The sequence below is a fragment of the Elgaria multicarinata genome, chromosome 21, assembly GCF_023053635.1.
Source record: "Elgaria multicarinata webbii isolate HBS135686 ecotype San Diego chromosome 21, rElgMul1.1.pri, whole genome shotgun sequence".
Taxonomy (NCBI): Eukaryota; Metazoa; Chordata; class Lepidosauria; order Squamata; family Anguidae; genus Elgaria; species Elgaria multicarinata.
The window spans coordinates 8,628,663-8,655,410 of record NC_086191.1 but is presented as its reverse complement, the minus strand read 5'-3'; the positions used below and the strand labels follow the sequence as shown (position 1 = coordinate 8,655,410).

General features: G+C 48.0%; 1 protein-coding gene across 2 annotated transcripts; it reads left to right on the top strand.

The window, feature by feature from the left end:
• Positions 1–15,988: 15,988 nt before the first annotated feature.
• On the top strand, positions 15,989–26,280 carry CHTOP (chromatin target of PRMT1). Of its 2 annotated transcripts, none has more exons than XM_063146311.1 (6): positions 15,989–16,318; positions 17,932–18,012; positions 20,589–20,739; positions 23,524–23,707; positions 24,452–24,589; positions 25,147–26,280. In XM_063146311.1, exons 2-6 carry the CDS (start codon positions 17,948–17,950, stop codon positions 25,347–25,349), a joined length of 741 nt encoding a protein of 246 aa, XP_063002381.1. In that variant the 5' UTR covers positions 15,989–16,318; positions 17,932–17,947; the 3' UTR covers positions 25,350–26,280. The 2 variants fall into 2 exon arrangements, with proteins under 2 accessions (XP_063002381.1, XP_063002380.1); XM_063146310.1 differs by having other exon boundaries at positions 23,521–23,707.
• Positions 26,281–26,748: the final 468 nt, after the last annotated feature.

The window sequence follows — 26,748 nt, the reverse complement described above, 5'->3', positions numbered from 1 at the left end:
AGCTTGTCTGCGTCCTTCTTGAATTGTGGAGCCCAGAACTGGACGCAATACTCTAGATGAGGCCTAACCAGGGCCGAATAGAGAGGAACCAGTACCTCACATGATTTGGAAGCTATACTTCTATTAATGCAACCCAAAGTAGCATTTGCCTTTCTTGCAGCCATATCGCACTGTTGGCTCATATTCAGCTTGCGACAACTGGAATGTCCATACGGGTGTGTGTGCTGTTGCACCCTGTCCTGCTTGTTCATCCCTGGACGATGGCTAGTTGGCCACTGTGTGAACAGAGTGCTGGACTAGATGGACCCTTGGTCTGATCCAGCATTAGGGCTCTTCTGACGTTCTTTTGTTCGTATGATCATGTTCAGAATGGCATGCGACAGGTGATGATTTGATAGCCGTGATTTCCCCCGCTCCAGATTCCACAATCCTGCCCCACAAACGCACAAGGGGGTAGATCTCCTTTCACGCCACCCCACCCTGCAAAATATTTAGACCAAATCGTTTGTATTGATGTGTGACCGAGCAAGTTTGTCGACATTCTCCAAATTTCACCCCCAAGCTCCTTCCGACTCGTCCCTGTATCAGATTTTGATGCGGGTTTGGCGCATACGTGCTTTCATGCACATTCCCCCAAATGTTTGCGCCAATTGGACGCCTTTTTTTCCTCAAAGGTACACCTTTTCCTCCCATTTGTGTTGGTTGGTCAAAGGTCCGCAGTGTTCCGGCTCCGTTTACAAAAGTGCGGCGTTTTTCAAATACAAGTTGTTTTGATTCTGCGAATGGCTTCGGCCGGTCGGGAATGTACAGGCTGGGACCACAGATTGCGTTTGGCTCCGCGTTCGGTTCCAGGAGGTGCAAACTGGCTAAATACTGGCCGAAAATTAACTGAAACAAATTTCTCATATTCCTAATCAGAAGAATTTTTGGTTCAGCACTACTTCTAGCTACCTCTTGAAGATAGCATTCTTCAAATATTTGAAAGGTTGCCACACAGGAGAGGGCCAGGATCTCTTCTCGATCATCCCAGAGTGCAGGACACAGAATAATGGGCTCAAGTTACAGGAAGCCAGAGTCCAGCTGGACGTCAGGAAAAAACGTACTGGCTGTCAGAGAAGTACGACAAAGCATCAGGAAAAATGTCCTGACTGTTAGAGCAGTATGACAATGGAACCAGTTACCTAGGGAGGTTGTGGGCTCTCCCACACTAGAGGCCTTCAAGAGGCAGCTGGACAGTTATCTGACAGGGATGCTTGAAGGTGGACTCCTGCCTTGAGCAGGGGGGTGGACTAGATGGCCTTATAGGCCCCTTCCAACTCTACTATTCTATGATTCTATGTAACAAAGGAGAAAGGGTGTTAAGGCATTACACATCAAGCCCCCTGTCTCCACCAAAGGATGTCCCATCCTTTTCCCAAAACAGAGTTGAAACCAACCTCTTTTCCTTACTTCTAGGATTTGAGCCAAAGGAAGGGGGGAGGGGGAGGTAGGCTTTTGAGATGATTTTGCAAATTTATTTGGTGAAACTGGAGAAAGAATGCTGACAATACACCCTAGCGAGTTTTTGGCACAATGGGGAATAGCTGCCAGGCCCTTCACCAGTTTAACTGGGCAACAGCAGAACAGACTTGGCACGTTTCACTGGCAGATGTTGCCAGACAGGATTTTCTGCCCCGTAAGGCTTTGGGGTTGGCCGATGGCTCTTCTTTTCTCAAATTCTCCTCTTTGCCCTTTTACGTTCTCGTCTTTCTCCCCTGATCTCTCCCAGGGCGAGGTTAGAGGTGCGTCACCGCCCCACGCGGCACCGTCGCGCAATCTCAGAGGTGCGCGGCCCCGACTCCCTCATAACGTCACGCAAGGGGGTTGGCCGCCGACTCTGGTTCGGCATAACTCAAGAACCGCAAAGGATCTGGGGACACCCTTGCTGCGTCTTGCAGGCAAAAACTCCCGGGTTCGGTCTCTGGAAACTTTTCCCTGCCTGGAAAAGCCTGGGATGTCAGAGGAGGTGATGCTTGTAGGGCTGGAATTCTAATTCGAGAAGAATATAAGCCCCAAAGATGATAGCGAGCCAAAGCTATCAATCTATCCTAGTCCAGGCTAGTTACAACGTGCCACAAGCAGAAACAAGTAGGATTATGTGCAGTGCCAAGAACGTAACCACGTATTCTTTTCCCCACAGACTACACATCAAGGCCAGGTCTACACCAAGCAGGATATTGCACTATGGAAGGAAGGAAAGAAACCTCTCGTGCAAGCACTGAGTCATTCCTGACTCTTGGAGGGACGCCAGCTTTCACTGACCTTTTCTTGGCAGGCCTTATAGCGGGGTGGTTCGCCGTTGCCTTCCCCGGCCGTGATTGCCTTTCCCCCAGCTAGCTGGGTACTCATTTTACCGACCTCGGGAGGATGGAAGGCTGAGTCAACCCGAGCCGGCTGCCTGAAACCAGCTTCTGCTCTGCTGCTTTACCGCTCTGCGCCACACGAGGCTCTATGCACTATGGAAGCGGTATATAAAAGGCAGGAGCCACACAACTGATTTATAGCGGTATTGAAGTGCACTGACAACTTTTGGGGGCCATTGACACATACCGTAATACCGCTTTCATACTGCTATATCCTGCTTGATGTGGGTCCTGCCTTTTATACACCGCTTTCATAGTGCAATATCGGTGCTTGGTGTAGATAAGACCCAAGTCACAAACCATTTAGCAGGGATGAGGAATGTCCAGCCTAACACGGCCCACAGGGGGTCCCCATCCAGCCCGCCAGTACCCCTGTCTTATCTCCAATTGCTGACCAGAGATAAGACACTTTCCTATGCTACATGGAGACTTTTTCAAAGCCCTCATTGGTGCTGCATGATATCACATAATTATATCCAGCATATTATCAAGGAACGAACCACATGTCAAATGGGGATTTCCCCCCCCCCCCAGCCTGTGTGAACTCACAATAATGTTTGGTTGTAACTGAGCCTTAAGGGATCTCCAAAGGTCATGCAGCCCATCCCTCTGCTGATGGAAATCCATAGTTATAGCAACCCTGAAAAGTGCTGCGTGTAGAGAATTCCCCACAAACATCCCCCCCCCGCCCTAAGAGGGATGCCACGGATGTCCCGACTGCACCATCTCCCCTTTGCTGACGGAACTGCACTGGCTGCCTATTCACTACCGGGCCAGGTTTAAGGTTCTTGTACTTGTGTACAAAGCCCTAAACAACTTGGGACCAGGATACCTGAGAGAGAGAGAGAGAGAGACTTCTCCCCTACCAACCTGCCTGGTCACTGAGGTCATCCGAGGGCCTGCTCCTGGTGGTTCCACATGGCCCTATGGTCAGATTGGAGCCCACAAGGAGAAGAGCCTTTAGTGTGGTGGCCCCTCCTCTTTGGAACTCCCTCCCCCTGGAGGTCAGGCAAGAACCAACACTGCTAAAAACATAATTATTTCAGGAAGGCTTCCTGGACTGGTTTTTAACATGTATTTTTATGGTTTTCATCTTTGTCGACTGCCTAGAGAGCATGAATGAATGAATGGCTATGTGTGCCCCCCCCCCCACTCTCATAAACTGGTTTGACGCTTGTTTAGATTTGCACGCCCTGGGAGCGGACTACAGCGCGTGGGCAGGGCCGACGGATTGCAGGCTGCCGTTCATCCTCCCTCCATAAAATCCTCAATGCCTAATTTGTTTCAAAGCCTTGTAAAATAATCCCGGCGTATTCTTCCAGCCATTACCCGAGGCGTTATTTGGCATCCACGAAAGTTTGTTTGTTTTTTCAGAGCATGATCGCTATGCTGAGGGGGGGGGGGCAGATTTGGAGGGGGCACAGTGTGCAGGGAAGGAAAGGTTAGCCCCCTACCGGTACACTGGAAATCGCCCCCACCCCCCTGCCCAGATGGCAATGAAGTGTAGGGGAAAGGGCTTGCAGCTCCGTGTAGAGTCTGGCTTTGCATGCAGGAAGTTCCTGGTTTGATCCTCGGCTTTCCCAGGTAGGGCTAAGAAAGAATCCAGCCGGAAACCGAGGAGAGCCGCTGCTGCTGCCAGTCCGTGTCGACAATACTAGGCTAGAGTATAAGGCAGTTTCCTATGGTCCTATGGGGGGTGGGGGAGAATCTCCCATTTGCACCAATGGAAATGTTTCTTTCTAAGCTTATTTCCCAAGCTGTGGGGAGTGCTACAGCATGTGGGGAGAGAAGAGCTCATTCTTCCCTTGGGGGTGCAATTATTATTACTAGCTTGACTCGCGCAGACCATCTGCGCATGAGTACTTTATGGATAAGTATCATAGTTTCCCAGCTTTTCCACAGGGACCTGGAAAAGCCAGGTGCAAGACCAACCAGGAGTCCATTGGACTCCCCCTCCCTCCCAGCTGCTCCCCCCCCACCTGCCTGCCCACCAACCTACGGGACTTACCTGAGGGCTGTGTGTGCGCCAGCGAGCCACCCAGACTCCCCTCTGGGTTCCTAGTTGCTCCCCTCTCTCCTTCCAAGTCATTCCCCCTGCTCCCAGTTGTGTTTATACAACCTGTTGCTTAGCCACACAAAGTTCTTCTCATAGCTCAGGACCCCCCAGCATACAAAGTTCTTCTCATAGCTCAGAACCTCCAGCGTGTCATAGCTCAGAACCTTTGTGCCAAGCATCACTTCAGCATTTTGTAGATAGATAAATAGATAGATAGATAGATAGATAGATAGATAGATAGATAGATTATTCGCAATAATAATCTAAACATTAATATTTGGGGGGTGCAATGTAATTAAGGCCTTAGCTAGACCTAAGGTTTATCCTAGGATCATCCCGGGTCATCCCTGTTCATGTAAATGACACACAGGATATCCTGGGAGCAAGCAGGGATGATCCCGGGATAAACCTTAGGTCTAGCTAAGGCCTAAATTTATTTAAGTCAGAAGGCTCTATGAACCTGCTGTAGGTTTTTGCTTACATATAAGAGCAGCATGGATAGCATACTGTAAGACAGTATAGATAAGTATAGGTTCTGTAGCCCTGGTCGGACATTGATTCTATGGGCACAGTTTGAACTAGAATGAATTTCAGAAACTGTTGGCTAGAACAGTCATTGAATTTGCTAAGAGAAGTTTAAAGGGAACGTTTCTGATTGCAATAAATAATAATAATAATAATAATAATAATAATAATAATAATAATAATAGGTCACCCCAAACCAGTTGCACGAGTGACCTCTGCCTAATGGTAGGGCTAATCCGGAGAGGTCCAGAGGCCACCTTCACCCCAACAAAATAGCAATTGATCCAAGATACGCTTGGAAAAATCATGGCGTGCTTCCTGCCCAGTGCCCTCCAGTTACTTCAGCTGCCCAGGTCTAACTCTGGCTCGGGCCTTAAGACACTGTCACTGTTGTGCTTGACATATCTGACGCTACGCCCACCTGCAGCCGACTCAGCCCTCCCACTGCTTTTTCCCATTCCTGCGTACATACCTACGCCGTTCCAAAATCCCATGGGCGGAGGGGCGAGGCACTGTACCTCTCACGCCACTGGTCAAAAACCTGAATGAGTTTTCTGTCTTGGCAGGGGCGGGAGAGAAACCCGGCTGTAAACAGCTTTCCCCCACCCCACCATCCAATCCTCCCAGTTCAAGTACCAGCAGGGCCACCCCCTTAACAGAAAAAGAATGAGCTGTCTGGATAAAGTATACTGGAGAATGTCGACTAGTGGGATTATTGGACTCATCTCAGCTAGGAAAATGTAAGAATATATACAGTGAATGTGCTGAATAACAGAGCAATCCTCATTTGTCTCCTTCTCCCATAATACTAGAACCCAGTGGGGTTGGTGGGAGATTTGAGACAGATTGAAGGAAGGACTTCTTCACACAGCGCAGAGTTAAATGATGGAACTCACTGCCACAAGATGTAGTGATTGGTGTCCAATTTGGATGACTTTAAAAGGGGGTTGGATAAATTCCTGGAGGCAAAGGCTATCCATGGCTACTAGCCCTGATGGCTGTGTGCTATCTCCAGTATTCGAGGCAATAAGCCTGTGTGCACCAGTTGCTGGGGAACATGGGCGGGAGGGTGCTGTTTCACTCATGTCCTGCAGCTGGTTGGCCACTGGGTGAACAGAATGCTGGACTAGTCGTTCCCTTGGTCTCATCTAGCATTTCTTTTCTTACATTCATTAGGGATGGGGAAATGGTAGGTCTCCAGATGTGGAACTTCAATTCCCAACATCCCTGACCATTGGGCATGCTGGCTGGGGCTGCTGGACGTTGAATCCAACAACATCCGGAAGGCCCCAGACTCTCAGCCCTGCTCTCCGCGTCTAATCAGAAGAAAAACCCCATTGAATTCAATGGGATTTACTCGCACGTACGTGTGTGCAGGATTGCAGACTTAGCTTTTCAGAATATATAATGCTTCCCATTACAGTCACGTGCCGAAGATAAATCAACAAGGGTGCCCTGAGCTTGCAGCAAATTATGATTTTGTTTTTACTGTTTTTAAATAATATATTGCTTTTAACTTGATTAATGCTTTAATTTGTTTCTAGCTGTGTATATTTATTGTTTTATATTGTGTGATTTTATCTGTACGCCACCCTGAGATCCTAGTGATATAGGGCGGGATACAAATCTTTTAAATAAATAAATAAATAATGGTGCCACAGGAGTTGATTAATCAGTTAAAGCATTTACTGATTAATATTTCAATTAAAGAAATTAAAGGTGGTGATCATACAACGTTGCCGGATTGTTCATTCAGTCCTGCGTTAATGACATTCATGTGTAGCACAAATGGTGCAGAAAAAGTTCAACCCCAAAACCAGTTTTCATAGTCATGGCCCAGAAAAGATTTTTTAAAATTGCAGGATCTCTGAGCATGTAGAGAGTGCCTTTCTCGTGCCATGAATATAACACCCCTTCCCCATGTCCTTGTTCAAACCCCTCTGCCATCAAGCTTAGGGTTTGGGTTTAAATGTTGCCATCTCTTTGCAGGTACAAATCCCACTGCTGACACCATCTGTTGTTGGTTCAACCTTGACTGCTAATGTGACAGGTTCATTGACAAGGTTATATGCAGCTCTGTGCTAGGGCTCTGAGCACAGGCCTGCAATAGTGTTTCTTGTAGTCCGATGGAAAAGAGGAAAAGGTGGATTCCGGAGTCTGGGATGTCTTTAACGGAACAATGGGTAGTTAATTCTCTGTACCCGAATATAATACTCTTCAGATTATTGAAATCAAGCTTCCAGAAGTTTGACACTAAACACCATGTTATTGAAAACTGACACCTTTCTAGAAAGCTTACACCAGAATGGACTGGGCTGTTCCCCCATCCCTGCCTCCGTCATTCACAATTAGCTCCTCCAACAATATTTTATGGCAGGGAAGTATTCATCAATACGCTATATTAGGTATACTTGTAAACTATCATAATCTTTGACTGGACAATGTATTAGTACCCCTCAGAGGGCTGGATTTGGGGCCTAGGCTTTGTAGTTGCTGCCCAATGGAACTCCAGATATCATGAGAACGAGAGGACTATATATACAGTGTCTTTTTTAACGTGTTTGTTTGGTTTTTAAATTATTTCGTAAATATGCTAAATCCATGGAAATGGGAAGATTCCAGACAGCTGTCCAGTCCTGGAAAAACGACAAGGCCGTTCCGCAACGCCGTAGCACAGTTTCTCAAGCGTTTGGGGACAGGAAGTGAAGGAGAAATATGAGACCGGGGTGGAATTCAGAGAGATGGAATGCAGGCCTGTCTCCAGAGGTTCCTGCCTTTTGGCGCTTGCAAAATCAGTTTAAATTCCCGTGCGGGGAGCAGCACACATCGCCCACTAGTGGCAGATGACTGGTACTGTAATTTAGAGCAAAATGTCTCAAAATTATTTTTTTGGCATATTCAATAAGAATTTTTTGGGCGGGAGCCCACACATCTCGCCCTCCCCTCACCACAGAGAGCGCAGCATTTTTGGAAATAATATTCACGGAATATTATTTGTAGTATGTGGGGGGGCACCATTTCCCCACACACACCCCATGATTTTCCAGAATGACACTACCACCAGGGCATTGTGGGAGTACAAAATGGACGCCGTCATTACAGAAACACTACGGTTCTCATCAGTGCTGCAGCAGCAACTGCAACCAAAAACCTTAGAAATAAAGTTCTCTACCTTGCCTGACCACCCGTACCTGATACACTTCACCACTAGTGACTACGAGGGAGAATTTTGGGAGAGTCTTTTTGCTCTGTCCAGGACTATTTTAGCACGACTAGTTGCAGTGCACCAGGTGCCCAACGCAACGTAGATATGAGGTTGTCCTTTCGTAAGTTAAGCCACAATAATTTCTAGCCGTGGCAATGTTTACTGCCCTTCCCCGCTCTGCGTTAGTCATTTGTACTTAAAACATACAGTCACCACGTCAAGTTTTTAATAAACTCTTTCTTCGTGGTCGCCTGGCAGGCAATTTGGACTCGCCAAATTATTATTATATTATTATTATTATTATTATTATTATTATTATTATTTATATAGCACCATCAATGTACATGGTGCTGTACAGAGTAAAACAGTAAATCGCAAGACCCTGCCGCATAGGCTTACAATCTAATAAAATCATAGTAAAGTAATAAGGAGGGGAAGAGAATGTAAACAGGCACTGGGTAGGGTAAACAGGCACAGGGTAGGGTAAAACTAACAGTGTAAAGTCCGCACAACATCAAGTTTTAAAAGCTTTAGGAAAAAGAAAAGTTTTTAGCTGAGCTTTAAAAGCTGCGATTGAACTTGTGGATCTCAGATGTTCTGGAAGAGCGTTCCAGGCGTAAGGGGCAGCAGAGGAAAATGGACGAAGCCGAGCAAGGGAAGTAGAGACCCTTGGGCAGGCGAGAAACATGGCATCAGAGGAGCGAAGAGGACGAGTGGGGCAATAGTGTGAGATGAGAGAGGAGAGATAGGAAGGAGCTAGACCGTGAAAAGCTTTGAAGGTCGACAGGAGAAGTTTATATTGGATTCTGAAGTGAATTGGAAGCCAATGAAGAGATTTCAGAAGTGGAGTAACATGGTCAGAGCAGCGAGCCAGGAAGATGATCTTAGCGGCAGAGTGGTGGACAGAAACCAGTGGACTGATGTGAGAAGAAGGAAGGCCAGAGAGAAGAAGGTTGCAGTAGTCCAAAGGAGACCATGTCTCTTGACAAGGCTGTAATGCAGCCTGGCTCATAAAGTCTTGCCTTGGTAAAAGGGACCTGATGCGAAATAAATGGATCAAATAAATGAATCAAGGAGCAGTGAGGACAGAACGGTGCTTAATTCTGTGGGTTTTTATTTTTAATAGGGCTTGAAGCAAAATGGTTAAAGTCAGACATAAGAGAGACCATTCCCACATCCTATTCTTAATTTTTTTATCTTATTATCTTCATTTTCTCTTCATATCCCTCATTTCCCTTCAGCATTGGGCAAAAGGCAGGATATAATAATAATAATAATAATAATAATAATAATAATAATAATAATAATAATAATAATATCTCTGAGGCTGGAAGCCTTCCGCAGCAAAGCGGTTCCAGAAATAGAATGCAGACTGGGGGAAAGCTTCACCTATTGAATTGCTGCCTGTCATTAATTGGACTACATATATTGTATTAATTTTATTGTATATAAATCATGGACCACACATCAGGCTGGCTGGACACAGCACTGCGGGACGTGCATTTTCGGTATTTCACCGCATATCAATCAAGGACTAAGCGTAAGGCCAGGTAAAAATGGGAACATTCCAGAACATTGTAAAATTTCAGCCTGCCAGGACCAGAACTTCATGTATTTTTTGTTCTATACAAGTAAAGGGCTATGTTTAAGGCCAGCTGGAAAGGGGCTCCTTCCGGAATATTCTCTCTCCCAATCGTTTGACAATGGCAGCAATAAAATAACTCTCCTCAAGTTTCCTGTCAACCCCAAATTAGGCCGTGTCACGTTCAGAGCCTGTTCCCTCTGGCATTCACATGTGCTGGCAAGCTGCTACGAAACACTCACATCAGTGAGACGTCTTTTATTGAGGAAATCACATGGTAGACAAGCCTAATGGTTATAGAGTCTCCAAAACACACTTAAAGCTGAACAATGGTTAGGAAGCTTTAGGTTCTTTTTTCTGAAACAATCCTTCAGGCAAACATCTGGAGAGGGGGTGGCGAGTAGGGAACGCCAATAACCGCTTTTGAGCTTCTCCAGATGCCGCATACGCTGGCACCTCAAAGGAACGTGGCCAAGCTCCTAAAACAAAGTCCCAGGAAAGGTTGCTCTGAGCCACCAGAGCCGGGCAGAGAGATCCGCCACGCACTTGTCAATCTCAGCCTACCACTAGTGAGCTCACCCTGTTACCACGACTTCAGGGAAGGTTAAACCTCAGGCCCAGGAGCCCTGTCCTTCTGCTAAGGACTGAGAACTCCCTGCCACCTGAGTCTGGCCACAAACACAGAATCCACCTGTAAACCATGCCCACGTGCCCAGAGGGCAGGATGTTACAACCCACTTCGAAGAGACTCCCCCACCTTTTCCAAAACACTCTGACGTTCCCAGAGAACCAGCTGCTTCAAGGCCGAAGCAAAGGAGTGAACCAGCTACTCCCATGAGAACTTCTTTCAGAGATAAGCTTGCAGGGAACATCTGCCATTCTCAAACCATTTCCTAATAAATCTACCCACTAGGTACTTTCGGACCTCTCAGCGGCTTTCGATACCATCGACCATGGTATCCTTCTGGGTCGCCTGAGGGGATTGGGAATTGGAGGCTCTGTCCTTCGGTGGTTCCGGTCCTACCTCTCGGGCGGGTTCCAGATGGTGATGCTTGGGGACAGCTGCTCCTCAAAAAAGGAGCTGCTGTGCGGTGTACCGCAAGGTGCCATCCTTTCCCCAATGCTATTTAATAGTTACATGAAACCGCTGGGAGAGATCATCCGGAGGCATGGGGCGGGGTGCTATCAGTATGCTGATGACGCCCAAATATATTTCTCTATGCCTTCGACAACAGCGTCAGCTAAGGATAGTGTGTCTCCTGTGAATGAATGCTTAGAGGTAGTAATGGCTGGATGAGGAAAAGCAAACTGAAGCTGAATCCAGACAAGACGGAGGTGCTCGCTGTCAAAGGCCACAACCTGGGTTTGGAGGTGTGTCAACCGGTTCTGGATGGGGTTACACTCCCCCTGAAAGACTGCGTTCGCAGCTTGGGGGATGCTTCTGGATCCATCGATGACAGCCCAGATAGACACGACGAACGGGAGTGTCTACTATCAGCTTTGGCTGATGCACCCCTTCCTAGAGTTAGAAGACCTAAAGATGGTAGTGCACACGCTGGTAACTTCGAGGCTCGACTTCTGCAACGCACTCTACGGCTACCTTTGTGCCTAGTCCGGACACTTCAACTAGTTCAAAATATGGCAGCCAGGTTGGTCACTGGTACATCTAGGGGTGACCACATCACACCAGTCTTAAAATCTCTTCACTGGCTGCCAATTAGTTTCCGGGCGAAGTATAAAGTGTTGGTTACGACCTTTAAAGCCCTACATGGTTTGGGTCCAGGCTACCTGCGGGATCGCCTTCTCCCGTACAATCCGTCCCGCACACTCACGTCCTCTGGGAAGAATCTACTTCAGTCAGCAAAGACGAGGCTGACAACCATTACCCAGAGGACCTTCTCTTCTGCTGCTGCCAGACTGTGGAGTGGCCTGCCGGGAGAGATTCGTCAGCTTGACAGTTTTTTAGCATTCAAGAAAGCTAAGACTGATCTCTTCCGGCAGGCCTATCCAGTGGAATTTTAGGATGCTTTTAGGATGCTTTTAATCAGTATTTTATGTATTTTATGCCTGCTGTTGTTCCCCGCCTCGATCCAATTGGAGAGGCGGGTAAGAAATAAATTATGATGATTATGATGATGTAGTACAAGGCCAGCCTTGTACCTCTACCTGACAGGCTGTTAGAATGCCTGATCTACAAGTACAAATCTACATCTGAGTATGCGCTGGGCATCCCAGTGTGTGGCTCATGGGGTGCATTGGCTCCACCCCAAAGCGCCATTGTTCATTGGCTCCGCCTCCAGGGCTGCCATTTTGTGCCGCACATCTCCTCCTGAGCCGCCATTTTGCACTGAGTTCCGTCACTCCCAAGCTACCAACCAAGGAGACCTCGCAGTCCCAAAGTCCGTCCACGCATGCCATCGCATCCTGAAGTCAGGCCCTGCCACACTTTGGGGTTTCCTTCTTTGACGTCTTTTTTCACACCCGGAGGTGTGGAAACTGTAACCCAGGTCTGGCGTGAGCTGACTCCGGGGCCCTAAGAAGGGCATGAAACAGCAGTGACTTCTGCCCGACAAAGATGAGACTAAATCTGAACTGTAGGGAGCACAATAACACAATGCATGATTCATTACCACCCGTTGCATCATTAATGCCAGGATGGTTTATTTTTCCCACAAGCTCCGGTCCTGTAATGAGACCTCAGGTGGTTTTATCGGGCCTGGCTTGTCCCGGGCTCCAGGACCGGAATCTGGTTTCATGGCTCCTCTGTTACCCCGGCAACCATTGAGGGTGGACCGTTTTCATTCAACAAGGGCCCTTTCTCATCCCTGCATCGCCCAGGGTCAGGTGGGCCTTGGATCCGTCACCCGAGTAGCTTCCTCTGACAGTGCCCATTGTCCGAGAGGAGCCGTCGGAGACACTCGATCCCTGGCCTCTTATCGGAAGGATGGGTTACAGGTCCTCTGACAATGCCGCCGTTACAACAGAAATCATACTCGCAGTATTAATAGCCTCGTGCACTGACAACCCCCCTGGGAGGAACGCCCGGCCAGCACCAGCACGCCGCTGCTGAGATTTCGCAAAATCGTTTCCCTTTGGCGGAGGTGTGCCAGACAATCTTGGTTGGACAGGGACAGTTTGGGGTACTGCAGTCCCTGATTTTCATCTACCATCTCGGAAGCATGCAAAGACGTCTTTTAAAAAACACAACGCCGCTTTTAGCTGATGGCTTTAAAAGGGAATTGGATAAATTCCTGGAGGAGAAGCCTATCCCTGATGACTATATGCTATCTCCGGTATCAGAGGCAGGACTCCTATGTACACCAGTTGCTGGGGAACATGGGTGGGAGGGTGCTGTTGTGCTCATGTCCTGCTTGTGGGTTTCCCAGCCATGGGTGGCTGGTTGGCCCCTGTGTGAACAGAACGTTGGGCTAGATGGACCCTTGGTCTGATCCAGCGGGGCCCTTCTGATGTTATCACTCATAGACACTATAGAAGCCCTCCTCTTTCTCCATCATCGGCATCACAATGGATTTCTCTAAATACCCCCTAAAGGCCTCTAATAGGATAGGGGACTAGATGTGCCCTTTCTGCAGGGTTCCTTTCCCAGCCTGCCAGTTTCTTCTGCTGTTATCTCCGATTCATGAATGGAGATAACAGGATATTTAAAGGCAATTACACTTTGAAGTATCCTGCCTAGAAATGAGGTGTTAAATGAGGGGTTTACTCCTGAGCAGACATGCCTAGAATTGAGCTGTGTTTTATATGCTCAGTGGGAAAATCTCCAAATGGGTAAGAATGACATTTCTCTTTGGCCTCACCTGTGCTGGAGTGTAAGCCCCAGACTCTTTCCAAACTGGAATCTGGCCCCTGAGTCGGGGTGGGTGGGGGTGGAAACTGTTGTAGACCTTTGTAAAAAATGGTAAAGACACTTAGGGTGCAATTCTAGCCACTGCTGTTGACATGGAAAATACAAGTGCCATCTTCCCCAGATTAGAATCATAGAATAGTAGGGTTGGAAGGGGCCTATAAGGCCATCGAGTCCAATCCCCTGCTCAATGCAGGAATCCACCCTACAGCATACTTGACAGATGGTTGTCCAGCTGCCTCTTGAAGGCCTCTAGTGTGGGAGAGCCCACAACCTCCTAGGTAACTGGTTCCATTGTCACACTGCTCTAACAGTCAGGAAGTTTTTCCTGATGTCCAGCTGGAATCTGGCTTCCTGTCACTTGAGCCCGTTATTCTGTGTCCTGCACTCTGGGATGATTGAGAAGAGATCCTGGCCCTCCTTTGTGTGACAGCCTTTTAAGTATTTTGGACTTCCAACTTTTGACATTGTTGAGAGTTGAAATCCAAAACTTCTGGAAAGCACCATGTTGGGAAATGGCTGGAATATGAACACGAAGCTCAGCCCTATGAGTGTTTACTCACAAGTAAATCTCACTCAGTTCAGTGGAAAGATGTTACATCTCTGGAAATTAAATCTCGGATAGCGATGCATCAGTCTTATAAACATGCATGTGGATTAATGCCAACAAAAAGGGGAAAAAACTGAACAGGAACTGCCAAAAAAGCCAAGGGTAAAAGAGATAGAAAAAATTGATGTTTAGTATAAAAGAGTTCCAAGGTCTTTCAGACGCTCAGGTTCTTCTTTGGGCTAAAAAGACAATATATAATGTCAATACACTCTACATGCCCACCATTGTATATCACCGAAATCATACAAATGTGCATCATTGCATCAAATTATAAATGTAAAAGAGACTTAGCACAGAAAGAATGAGAGGCTTAGAATCATAGAATAGTAGAGTTGGAAGGTTCTACAAGGCCATCTAGTCCAACCCCCTGTTCAATGCAGGAATCCACCCTAAAGCATCCCTGACCGATGGTTGTCCAGCTTCAAAGCATGCAAGCTATTTATAGATGTTCGTATGTCTGATGGATAAACTGACTCACTTGTTAGAATGTAACATAATGAAATTAAACATTTATAAGAGTAAAAGGCTCTAAACATACAAACTATTTGTAAACATCCCTATATCTAGAAGATAAACTGTTTCACTTGTGAGAACACAAATGGGTATCATTTACTCCAGTCTCCTGCACTATGTTTACCAGACTGGGCCCAGACAGTCGTTCAAATAGAGGAATGACACCTTCAAAGAGAGGACTGTCCTCTCCCAAGTAGGACACCCGGCTGTCTTAGCAGCTTCTTGCAGCCTGAAGTGGTACAGCCCCACCCCAAGTCATATGTGAGAATGAGGTCCAGGAGACTTTGTGTCAATGTAATCTGCTTCCATCCCACCGACACGGTTGCAGAATCCAGCTTTTCTGCTCGCGGAATTTGGGCGAACACAGCGCAGGGCTTATTTGCTTGCGGGGTGTTTTCCGCTTCCCCCCAAACAGCGATTTGCATCCTTTTTGGAAGGCGCGAGGCCACGTCTTGTATATCGAGAAGGAGAGGAGAAGAAATACTCTGTTTGCAAAGGATTATTATTATTATTATATTTATTTGTATTCCACCTTTCACCTTTTGCCCAATACTGGGTCTCAAGGCGGTATTACAAAGTTTAAAACATACATTTTAAAATATAGGAAAAGAAATGTAAAAAAACACAAAACCATTTACTTGGGAGTAAGCGCCATTGAACTCAGTCGGACCTCTGGCTAGACGCATAGAGGATTGCACTGCAAGGCTGCAATCCTATACACGCCCAATTTGGGGGGAAATCCATTACATTTAGCGGTATTTACTCCCGAGGAAACCTGGGCAGGATCTGCCGCGAGGAGAAAAAAAACCGGATTCCAAAAGGTGTGTATAATTGTAGAGTGGCGCCACCTTGTGGCCAGAACTGGCGCCGCACATGAGATGGGATGTAAAAATACAGCCCCAACTATGAAAGAGAAGCCCCACCCATTTGTGGAGTAGTCACGCCCCTTAAAACCGCACCCGCTTCAACCAGTCTTCTCTTCACCTCTCCTCGCGTCACTCAGGCGAAACTCCGCCCCATATCGTTACACGCTGGTTCCCTCCCGCACCTGGAAAGCACCCAGCTGTCAATCACTCACGTCATTCGCCCCAAACCCGCCCTCTCTCCCGCTGAGGGACGCAGGCGCAGTCCGCCTCTTGCCCGACGGGTGGTTTTAATGCGCCTGCGCAGCCGGCAGCAACGTCCGAGTCCTTTTTTCTCTCTCGCCCCGCCCACCCCGCTGGCGCATGCGCGGTCTTAGGAACAAAAAGCACGGCGGCGCCATTTTGCCGGGCTTCTTCTGAGGAGAAATTTGGGAGCGAGAAAGGCCAAAAAAAGAAAAGAAAAAGACAGCAAAAGAAAGCGAAGAGAAGGGGCGAAGAAGCAACAGCCGGGCGCCGACGTAGAAGCGGCGTCTCTGCCGAAAGGCGAATAAGTGAAGAGAGGAAAGCAACCCGCCGCCATCATCTTTGCGTTCGGGGCACCTGAGGGGGGAGGCCGGGCTAAGCCTGAGCGGAACCTCCCGCCGCTGCCGACGCCGCCAGAGCCGCAGGCAGAGCAGAGCGAGCCCCGCCCCCGACGGTGAGCGAGGGGGGGAGGGGGAGGGGGAGGGCGCCGCTGCTGCCCGTTAGGCGCGAGCGAGGAGGGGGCGTGGCCTCGGGGGCCGTTGGCGGCCTCCAGCGGGCCGCGAGGCCTGGCCGGGGCCACGTGATCTCCTCGGAATGTTGGCGAGCGGAAGTCCTGGAGGTGGTGGGGGAGGGGCAGCTCCCCCTCCGTCTCTTGCTGCTTCACTGCAAACCCTTCTTAAAAAGCTCCCTCCCAAATAGCCCCCCTCCTAAGCGGCCACAGGGCCTAAAAGACCTGCCACACAAGGAAAAACGGGTGGGGAGGGAGGAAGAAAAAAAAAACCCTGTGGGGAAGAAGATGCGAGGGAGACTGGAGCAGGACCCCCCCCCCCTCCCCACAGGGCTAACATCTTCACCCTGTGGGGAAGAAGGAGCTGTTGGTTTGCCCCTCCATTGGGAGATGAGAGGACGGAGCAGGGCCTTCCCTCCAGCCTAAGCAGCCTCCTTAATCTATTTTTATTTTCTCCCTCTTCCCTCCCCATACACTTTTCCTTGTGTGTCATGTCTTTTTTTTAGAATGTAAGCCTGAGGGTAGGGACTGTCTTCTTTATGGATATATTGTAAGCCGCTCCGAGAGCCTTTTGGCTGAGGTGCGGGATAAAAATACTCTAAATAAATAAATAAATAAAACCACACATAATCCAGGCCAGGCCCCAGTTCTCAACTGCTCCCTTTCTTATCCTCCCAACCATTTCCCACGAAAGCCGTTCCCACCCTGCTGGGCAGCTTTGTGGTCTTCCAGATGTTTTGGCCTACAGGTCCCCTTAGCCCTCGCCAATGGCTATGTAGAGCTGATGGGAGTTGTAGGCCTGCGTGTGAATGCTTTTATGCTTCACATAATGGTTTTTTTATTTTATTTTTGCAAACCGCCCAAAGAGCTTTAGCTAGAGGTTGGTATAGAAATGCAATGAATGAATGAAATGAAACCCTCTGGAGGGCTGCAAGTGGCCTGGCCTAGCTTTAAAGGCATTTCTGGTGCTGGATCTCTCCTCCCTCTTAAGGACAGTTAACTGCGTCAGCATCCTTTCTCCTGCAGTGGCTACAGCAGATGACTCTTTGCACGCCCCCAAGCAGGGACACAGCACAGCAGCTCCCTCCTGCCCATGTTCCCCAGCAACGGGTATTGAGAGACATATTACCTCTGATATTAGAGGTAGCATGTAGTCATCATGAGTAGCAGCTGTTGATAGCTTTATCCTCCATAAATTTGTGTAATCCCCCTTCAAAGCCATCTAGCTTGTTAGCCATCATTTTGTTTTCTGGTTGCCAGTTCCATGTGAAGAAATACTTCCATTGCTCTGTTCTGAATCCCCCACCATTCAGCTCCACTGGATAACCCCACTATTTTGAGTATTATGAGAGGTAAAGAAAAACTTACCTCTATCTGCTTATATGCCTCCATCGTATCTAACCTAAAAAGCCCCAAATATTATGTAACCTTTCCTCATACGGCAGTTGCTCAGGCCCTTCTTCATTTTGATTGTCTTGTGTCCCCCGTATCACTGTCTTGGAGATACATAATGAAACAACCATTGCACCTTTGTGAACCTGCCCTTTCCCTCTTTGTAGGTTCTGGGGACCCGAGATGGCCGCACCGTCAGCGCCGAAAGTTGTGCTTAAGAGCACCACCAAGATGTCCCTCAACGAGCGGTGAGGAACTCAACGGCCAGCTTCAGCTCATAAGATTTTTATTTTACTTTTTTTTTCATTTTTTTTTTTTTTTTGCTTAATTGTCACTGTGTTCAGTATCCAGAACCAACATGGTCCTTGCTCTGTTCTTAATCTATCCAGATGCAAACAAGCAGGGGGCAGCTCACTTCTGCCTTAAATCCCACTGCAAACAATGGTACACGAGGTTAAAAGGGCAAAATGGTCTGTCTGATAATAAGCCGGAAACGGTAATGTGGTGGGATGTGTTTTAAGAAAACCTCGCACCCTCCTTTTTCTTCCACATGTGTCCACATTATATAGGTGACCCTGCAGTGCAGTAGCATGTTACCTGAGCTGCAGGAGGCTTGCTGCTGTGTCCTAGGCGGACACACGTGCTTGTGTGGTCTGGCCTGTAAGAGGCAGGCAGCTGGCCGCTCTCTGATCAGCCCGAAGGCTCCTTGGACCTGACCTTGGACCTTGTAAGAGGCCAGTGCTCCACTCCATCCGTCATCTGCTTCCTTTCCTCTGCGTGCCTTTGCTCTTCTCCTTCCTTTCCTCTTCGGCGCATTTGTACGTTTAAGTGTCCAACTAATGGGTGAAGCTTTTATAGTAAGTTGCTTTTCGTTTCAGAAATGCCCCTCCGAGAGTTACACTTAAAACTCCGCTGTCTCTCCTTCAGCAAATGCTTGGGTGCGGCTGCAAAGGCAGACCGCAAGAGGGGTGTCTTAGAATTAGATCGTTAATAACAAATCTCCTGGTCTTCGGTCAACATTTGGACATTGGCAAAGTCAGGTTTTTTTACGTAGCAGTGTAACGTAAGATCCTTTCCACAGGTAAGGTAAGAGCTGTGTTTGATCAGATGAAAGGCTTATATAATCCAGCCTTCGGTTCACACAGTGGCCAACCAGCTGCCTGTGGCAACCTCACAAGCAGGTCATGAGTGCGAAAACACGCTCCTGCTCGTGCCTCCCAACAACTAGCATTTATTTATTTATTTATTACATTTTTATACCGCCCAATAGCCGAAGCTCTCTGGGTGGTTCACAAAACTAGGGGATGTAACATACAGCTATCATTACTAGTAGCCACTGATAGCTTTTTCCTTCATAAATGCGTCTTATCCCCCCTTTAAAGCTCTGCAAGTTGGTGGCCACCTTCTGAAATACCCCACGCTATTATGGTGGCCAGTAATCAATTGATTGGTTTTTTAAAAAAAACACCTTGCAATGTACAGAATATTATTTAATTTACATTGCAAGTCAGTGTGTGTTCTGTGGTGTGGACTCCTAGGTAAAAGTCCGTAGCGTTGCAGGGGTGTTTTTTTTTGGAGTTGCCTAACCTTGGCCTGCCTGGATGGAAAGTGAAGGGCCTGCTGGTTGTAGCCTACGGTCAGGTTGGTACTCCTGGCCACCTCGCTAGCTCTGTGCTGCTGCCTGCTCCACAGCATAGGAAATGTGGGGTTCAAACCGCACGCACCATGCCTTGAGAGCCTTGCGTGCCAGGGGCACAGTCTCATTTTTTGGCATTTGTTTTTGCCTATGTTATTTAGAAGGAGTTTTGTAGGAGTGCTTTTTGATATTTAGCCCCCCGCAGTGGGTTACGTGGCATCTTGGACTCTGCCCAGAGGAAGTATCCTTAGTTTTTCCTCATGTGTGTTTCCTTTTAATGGTGCCCATGGGATCTTCTTTGCAGTTGACCTTTACTGGCTCCAGGCCTAGAATGAATAGCAGGCCATGATTCCTAGCTTTGATTTTGCACTGACCGAGGCAAGGAGTCGTGGAGTGGGGAGGGGCATTCTCCTGGGCTGCTTTGAGCTTCTCTCTTGTAGCAGGGCTTCAATTGTAGAGAACTTAATTACCTCAGCCGGATTTGAGTTGTGCCAAAACCTAATACAATGCTAATGTCGTGGAGCTGTCTTTCAGCGTGTGTGTGTGTGTATTTTCCCTTGAGAGTGGTCTTTTAGTCACAAGGTTTTAGTCCCTTCATTTGTCAAGAGTTTAAACTACCATACAAACTGGAGAAGAAGTGTGTGTGTGTCGTTCTGGTATTGTAGTTTTGGAAGGGGGGGCATAGAAGCAGGCAGTCTCTAAGCTTGTAGTCTAGTCTTCCAAACTTAGGGCACCATAGGTGGCAGGTATCTTAGCGCAGACACTTTTGGCAAATCTTTCCTTCACCTCCTTCTCTTGGCCGCTTGCAACCCATTTTAAAACAGCCTTGCTTCTCTTTTTCTTTTATCTCTCCCTCCCGCATTTTTGGTCACCACCCCTGCTTTGTGTGTCTTCATCTCTTCTTTCCTTTGCTTGTTTTTGAAATCACAGAAACTTTTATAAAGATTTTCCACTTCTGGTGTTAATATACTGCACTAACCCACACCTTTTGAATGTTCTGTCCTTGCACGTTTTCTGGAAAAGCAACAAAAATCCGTAACTCGATAACGTGATATTAAGTGTGTACCACGTTGTTACATAAGAGCTCGTGGGATGCAGCTGCCCTGCTCTGAGGGCCGTGAAATGCCGGTTGAAAATGCGTTTGTAATGAAAATTTTATTTAAACACCCGTTTTGTTCGACCTTGAAGCTTTACTAATATGCTGAAGAACAAACAGCCGATCCCCGTGAACATTCGCGCCACCATGCAGCAGCAGCAGCTAGCCAGCGCCCGAAACAGGAGGCTGGCCCAGCAGATGGAGAACAGACCTTCTGTACAGGCTGCCTTAAAGCTCAAGCAGGTGAGGTTAATGTGGAAGAGCTGGCAGTGGGGGGCTTTTGGCGGCCAGGGACTTCCGAGGAGGGGGTGTAGGAGTAATGGAGGGGTGGTTGTGTAAGGGAAAGGAAAGGAACCTCTTGTGCAAGCACTGAGTCATTACCGACTCTTGGAGGGACGCCAGCTTTCGCTGACGTTTTCTTGGCAAGCCTTATAGCGGGGTGGTTTGCCGTTGCCTTCCCCGGCCGTTATTACCTTTCCCCCAGCTAACTGGGTACTCATTCTACCGACCTCGGGAGGATGGAAGGCTGAGTCAACCCGAGCCGGCTGCCTGGAACCAGCTTCCGCTGGGATCGAACTCAGGCCGTGGGGAGAGTTTCGGCTGCAGAAACTGCTGCTTTACTGCTCTGCGCCACACGTAAAGCAGCCCCTTAAACGTCTTAAAGCAGGGGTTGACAGAAGGGAGATCTTTGGCCAGTGGACCACTGGCGGATTCTGCCCAGTGTTCCTCCTGCGGCTACTTGGCTCTTTTGGAAGAGGTCTTAGCCAGGGGGTCTGATCCAGCGAAGCGCTTGTGTCCTTTAAGTAAGAACCACATACAGAAGATTGCTGTGTTTTGTATGCTGCTAGTCTTCAGCAATCCTGACTACGAGCTTAAAGCACATGGGCATTTCCCCCTCACTAGGGATTCTAGACGGCAGGGTGGGGAGGTAGGACTGGAAATCATCCCACTCCTGTCTAAAGCAAACACTTGTTCTATTTGTCAGAGCTGTAATTTGTGCTAAAAGATGACATAGAAATGCTGCACCTAGGCAATCCCTTTTCTGTCCCAAGCAAAGCTGTGTTTTGCTCTATGTATAAATAAAGCAAAATTGGGCAGGCTTGCTTAAAGCCTCCTATGCATAATATGGCTGCTTTAAGAAAAAGAAGCCATTATATCATAATTCTGGATTTCTTAGTCATAACGTGGAAGGGCTATGACTTAGGGTAGTAAAGCAGTCTTGCTACCACCACTGTCACGGGGACTCTTACTCAGTTGCTCTTTACTAGGTTCTGAGATCTTAGCAGGTGTTTTCTGTGCATTTTCTTTGGTGCCGCTTCCTTTAAAAAAAATGCTGTGACATTCAGAAATTCTATGCCCAGTATTTATTTATTACATTTCTATATTGCCCAATAGCTGAAGCTCTCTGGGCTGGATCCATGTTCTTAGCTTTTTCCTGTGCTCTTCTAGAATTGTGGCATGCACACAGTCCTGTATGTAGTCCCCTTCCCATGGCCCTGTATGTCCCCTATTTCCTCCTTGTTCTGTGAACTATCCCTCCCATCAGAGGTGAACGTGAGCAATGGCTGCTGCTTCATCTCTGGGCATGTTGGCAGAGACTTGAGGCAAACAAAACCCTTTAGTCTCCTCTCTCTTCGTGGCACCCTCTGGAGTGGAGGCTGCTTTGAGCTCTTGGCTTTAGCTGCTAACATTTCATATTGAGGTGGCCTGGTGAAGGTCAGTGGTGCTCCTGAAGCTGAACCAATATAGGCCTTTTAAAGCCTGTTCAGGGAGTCATGCACTAAAAGTTGATGAATATATTCTGATACACATGGATTCAGGCTCCACGTGACATGGGCGGCCAGGACATGCAGCTGTCAGTGCACCAGAGGGGTTGTGTGAATTGGCCTTTACATGAGAATGGGACAGGGATTGCTGAAGTGAAGTAGAGATCGCACCTCTGGAAGGGGTGATCTTCCTTGGTGAAAAGGGAGTTGTATCTCTCCTCACCGTAGATGGCAGAAAAGTTCCCGCTGTTGAATGCTGAGTCAGAGAAGAGTCTCCCTGCTCTGCGAGGGCTACTTATTTGGCTGTATGTTAAAAATAAGTGGCAGCCTTGCATGACTCAGGGGCATGGTTAAATATAGCTCCCCCTGCCCCAATCCTCTGGGTGGTATGGAAGCCCACAAGGAGTTTGCTACCTACCTGGGATTATTGCTAACACTGCCAGTCTTTAAAAGCAGCATAGCTTCCTAAGCCAAGACAGCTGCTCCTTGCTCCTTACTCCTTAACCAGACATCCTTTCCAGAATTTATTTATTTATTACTTACTGTACTTTTAAACTGCTCAGTAACTTAAATTCTCTGGGCGGTGTACAATACATTAAAAACATGACATGCAAACGTTCAAACAAACAAGAAAAACGGCACAGAATAAAATCAAGATCAAACCAGCAGCAAAGGATTAAACCGTTCCAGCACACAAAACCAGAGGCATTCCTTTGAGGTTGACATTGTGCAAATGCTGCTCCGCCATTTGTCAAGTTCAGCACCGCTTGAAGTAGATGCTACTTAAGCCATTCTGCAGAGTCAGCTGCCTATAGGAAGCATTCTAAAGGAACACTTTCCACAGCTATAAGTGGAGACCTGGCCTTGTTTCATCTAGCGCTTGGTCCCTTTATTGTCTTGTCTACAAATCCAGAAGAATTTGTAGACAGGAACAGGAGGTGGGGTTGGGGGGCAGTCCAGTTTTAGGGAAAGCAACATTTGGCCAGATTCGCACCCTCATATATTGCAGCATATCAAACTGTTCTGATCATGTTATCATTTTCCAGCACTCCAGAAACAAATATTTCACTTCACTTTTTTCACCCTTTTCTTCCGTAGACTTCTGTGTGTTTCACAAGAGAGTTGCTGACGGTTTACAACTTTTCTTGTTTTGTTTTGTGAATTCCTGCTCCTAACAGTTGGTGCACATCCCTCTGTGCCGGTTGTTCGCTGCTTGTTCGTGTACAGCGTTTCCCTGTTTAACACTCTCTTCTTCCAGAAGAGCCTGAAACAGCGCCTGGGGAAGAGTAACATCCAGGCACGCTTAGGCCGACCGGCCGGACCCCTGACTCGTGGAACGTTAGGGGGGCGAGGGTTACCTATGGGTCAGAGAGGCTTGCCCCGAGGAGCCATGCGTGGCGGGCGTGGAGCGAGAGGCTTGCTACGAGGAGGAATTCCCCTGAGAGGTTAGTGCATTCTTGGTAACAACAACAAATCACGTGGCAAATGCCACTTGAGGTTCCCCAAAGTTGACCCCTCAGTTTATGAATGACCTGCTTTTCAGGTAGTGGTCCACACTAGGACAGCCTATGTCGTACAACCCAAATCCACATGATTAATGTGGCTCTGATGTCGTGGTGTCCTTTCAGTGAATTCAGAAATACTACATTGCAAACTTGAGAGAAGGGGGGAGATCATGTTTGATGGAGAACAGTGAGTTGGGAAATAGGAGCTGGGGTGGGTGGTAAAGCATGGAAAACTAGCCTCAGCCACCTTGGCCAGAGCTCTGTGTGTTCCTCTTTTTGTATCATGAGCTAACAGACACCCAGTGTGGTATCCTGAAGTAAGCTCTAGTTACTCCCTGTACATTTCTAGCCTTTGTAGTTGCAGAGGGATTGGAACCCAAAAGTCTATTGCTACCTAACAAAACAACGTTTAAAATTGTCTGGGATTTTTGCTGGAGGGGAACCAGCGGTGGGACTAGGGGTCCAGAAAAGAATTCCTTTTGCCCTAAAAAAACCCAACCCAGAGTTCCCTTTCGTGCCTTGGAAGACACCATGCTAATTAAGCTGCTTAGAACTTGGTGAAGGTCTGTCATGTAAAAATAGCCCAAGTTTCCGTGCAGGATGGGGGGTGGGAGTCCTGTAACCCTTAAGAATATTAATTGAAACTTAAACAGGTGACTCTTTATCTTCCCCGCCCTTTTATAGGACAGGGTTTACTTCGGGGGGGCCGTGGCTTAGGCCCTCGGATGGGCCTCAGGAGAGGAGGCATTCGAGGGCGAGGTGGACTTGGCAGAGGCGGGCTTAGCAGAGGAGCCATGGGACGTGGCGGACTTGGTGGCAGAGGTGAGCAGGATGAACGATGTTACATTCACTTTCCTTTTCTAGTACCTTCTGTGCCCAGTTCAGTATCAGCACTACCAACTGCCTGTCTGGATGGCTTAAGCCTGGAAGTGTGACTTGCCCGTAGGAGGACCCAGGCAGGGCTGCATGGCCCCTCATGTACAGATCTTCCGGAAGCAGAGTAGGGTTCTTTCTGGAGAGGTATTCCAGGACGGAAGAAGACACCCTGGCGTCTCCAGGGTGGCGCCCACGGACACCGCTCAGCACTTGCCAGGCTCGCTGCCCAATTTCTGTTTGACTTACGATTTTGTAAAACTGCCATTACTTAAATAAGAGGCCGGCATGCTGCAAAGCAAAGTCATGCCCTCCAGCGCCATCTTCATATGGTTTCGAAAGAGTGGCTTCGTGTCTTTGAGCTCAGTCCGCACCTCTGCCTTGGACGGGGTTTGGGGACTGGCCGTGGCAGCCATTTTATGAATGCGCGAAGCAAGGAGGAGGGTGAAAACCTCCCGCCCGGGCTCTCACAGCACCTAACTCCGTTCTTGTTCCCCCGGGGCCAGGTCGTGGCATGGCAGGCCGGGGAAGAGGCGGCTTCGGCGGTCGCGGAAGAGGCCGAGGGCGAGGCAGAGGTTCGATCCGGCCCGCGCTGACGAAGGAGCAGTTGGACAACCAGCTTGACGCTTACATGTCAAAAACAAAAGGACACCTGGATGCTGAGCTGGATGCCTACATGGCCCAGACAGACCCCGAAACCAACGATTGACGCTTCTTACTGTAGACACTTGCTGAGGTCACGTGTCGTGTGTGTGCCGGTCTTCCCCCCCCCCGCCCCCCTCGTGTAAGCCAAGAACAGCGACAGCAGATAGCACTGGGGAAGACCTGCAGACCTGACGCGTGGGGAGGGGCAGGAGGTAGAACTGTAACATGTTCCTCTTACATTTTGATACTCTTTGTGTTGGACGGAACCCAGGGAGGGGGAAGGGATTGTTTTTTTTATATATGTATATATCTACACACACACATATTTCTTAACAGAATTTTGAACATGAATGTGACTGGCCGTCTACCGATGGCATCCACTTCCTTAGTGGAGCAGGAGTATTGAGCCCCACTCAACCCTTCTCTTTGCTCTTAAGCGGGTAAACATTGCATGTGTGACCCCCCCCCTTCTCCCACCCCTCCCATAATTGGCCTTGCTGTAAATAGGTCTCTGGTGCTTATCATGAGCTGTGATGTCTGGCGGCTACAGCTGCTGCAAGAGTTGAGTTTGGAGGTAGTCGGTTATGCCACGGTGTTGCCAGCTTCCAGATACTTTCTGGTCCTCTCTGGTTTTCCTGCCCAATAGTAATTCTATGATTTTTAGACGGTGAACAAAAGTCAGTGGTGTCTTTCCCTCCCCTCCCTGAAAAGAGGTTGGGCTCAGCTTCGTTTTTATTCAGCAAACCTCATGTGGCTGAAAAATGGTTCTTATTTTGATGTGGCAGCAAACTCCTTAGTTTTATGTTCATGCTCTTGTTACCAGCCTGCTGGGTGAGTTTTTGTGTGTTTTAAGACACCGGGGAGGCAGTTACTTTCTCTCTCTCTCTCTCTCTGCGCCACCTGGAGTCTTGTGAGCTCAACCGTTCTGTTCCGGTTTTGAACGACATCTTGTATTTTCTGGTTTACTGTAAGAAACAATTGCAGGGAAAAGAAAACATTGGCTCTGTGTGTGTTTTTATTGTTAAGCCAAAAATGTGAAGGACGAAGCATACTTGCCTTTCTAAATGCTACATTTACACTAAACTAAAAAAAAAACTGTCACCACCCGCACTACCCCAAATCTACCTGGAGTTCCTGCTTCAGGCAGCAGTCTCTCATGTTTTCAGACGCTGGCTACAGGTAGAATCCTAAACAGCAGCTTTGGACCCTTTTCAGATGGTTTCTATCCATATACCTCGGTTGTTTTCTTTCTCACTCTCCTTTTAAGATGTCCAGAGGCAGGGTGGATTTGATTTAAATCAATTTGATTTAAATCACATAGAATCATAGAATAGTAGAGTTGGAAAGGGCCCAGAAGGCCATCGAGTCCAACCCCCTGCTCAATGCAGGAATCCACCCTAAAGCATACCTGACAGATGGTAGTCCACTGCTCAGAAAGACTTGATTTAATTATGTGACTTCCC

Bases quoted from the DNA above. Each gene is read 5' to 3' on its own strand.
- CHTOP (XM_063146310.1), top strand. From the start codon at position 17,948: ATGGCCGCACCGTCAGCGCCGAAAGTTGTGCTTAAGAGCACCACCAAG. The intron at 20,740-23,520 runs GTGAGGTTAATG...CTCTTCTTCCAG, and splicing joins CTGCCTTAAAGCTCAAGCAG to AAGAGCCTGAAACAGCGCCT. The intron at 24,590-25,146 runs GTGAGCAGGATG...CCCCGGGGCCAG, and splicing joins TGGCGGACTTGGTGGCAGAG to GTCGTGGCATGGCAGGCCGG.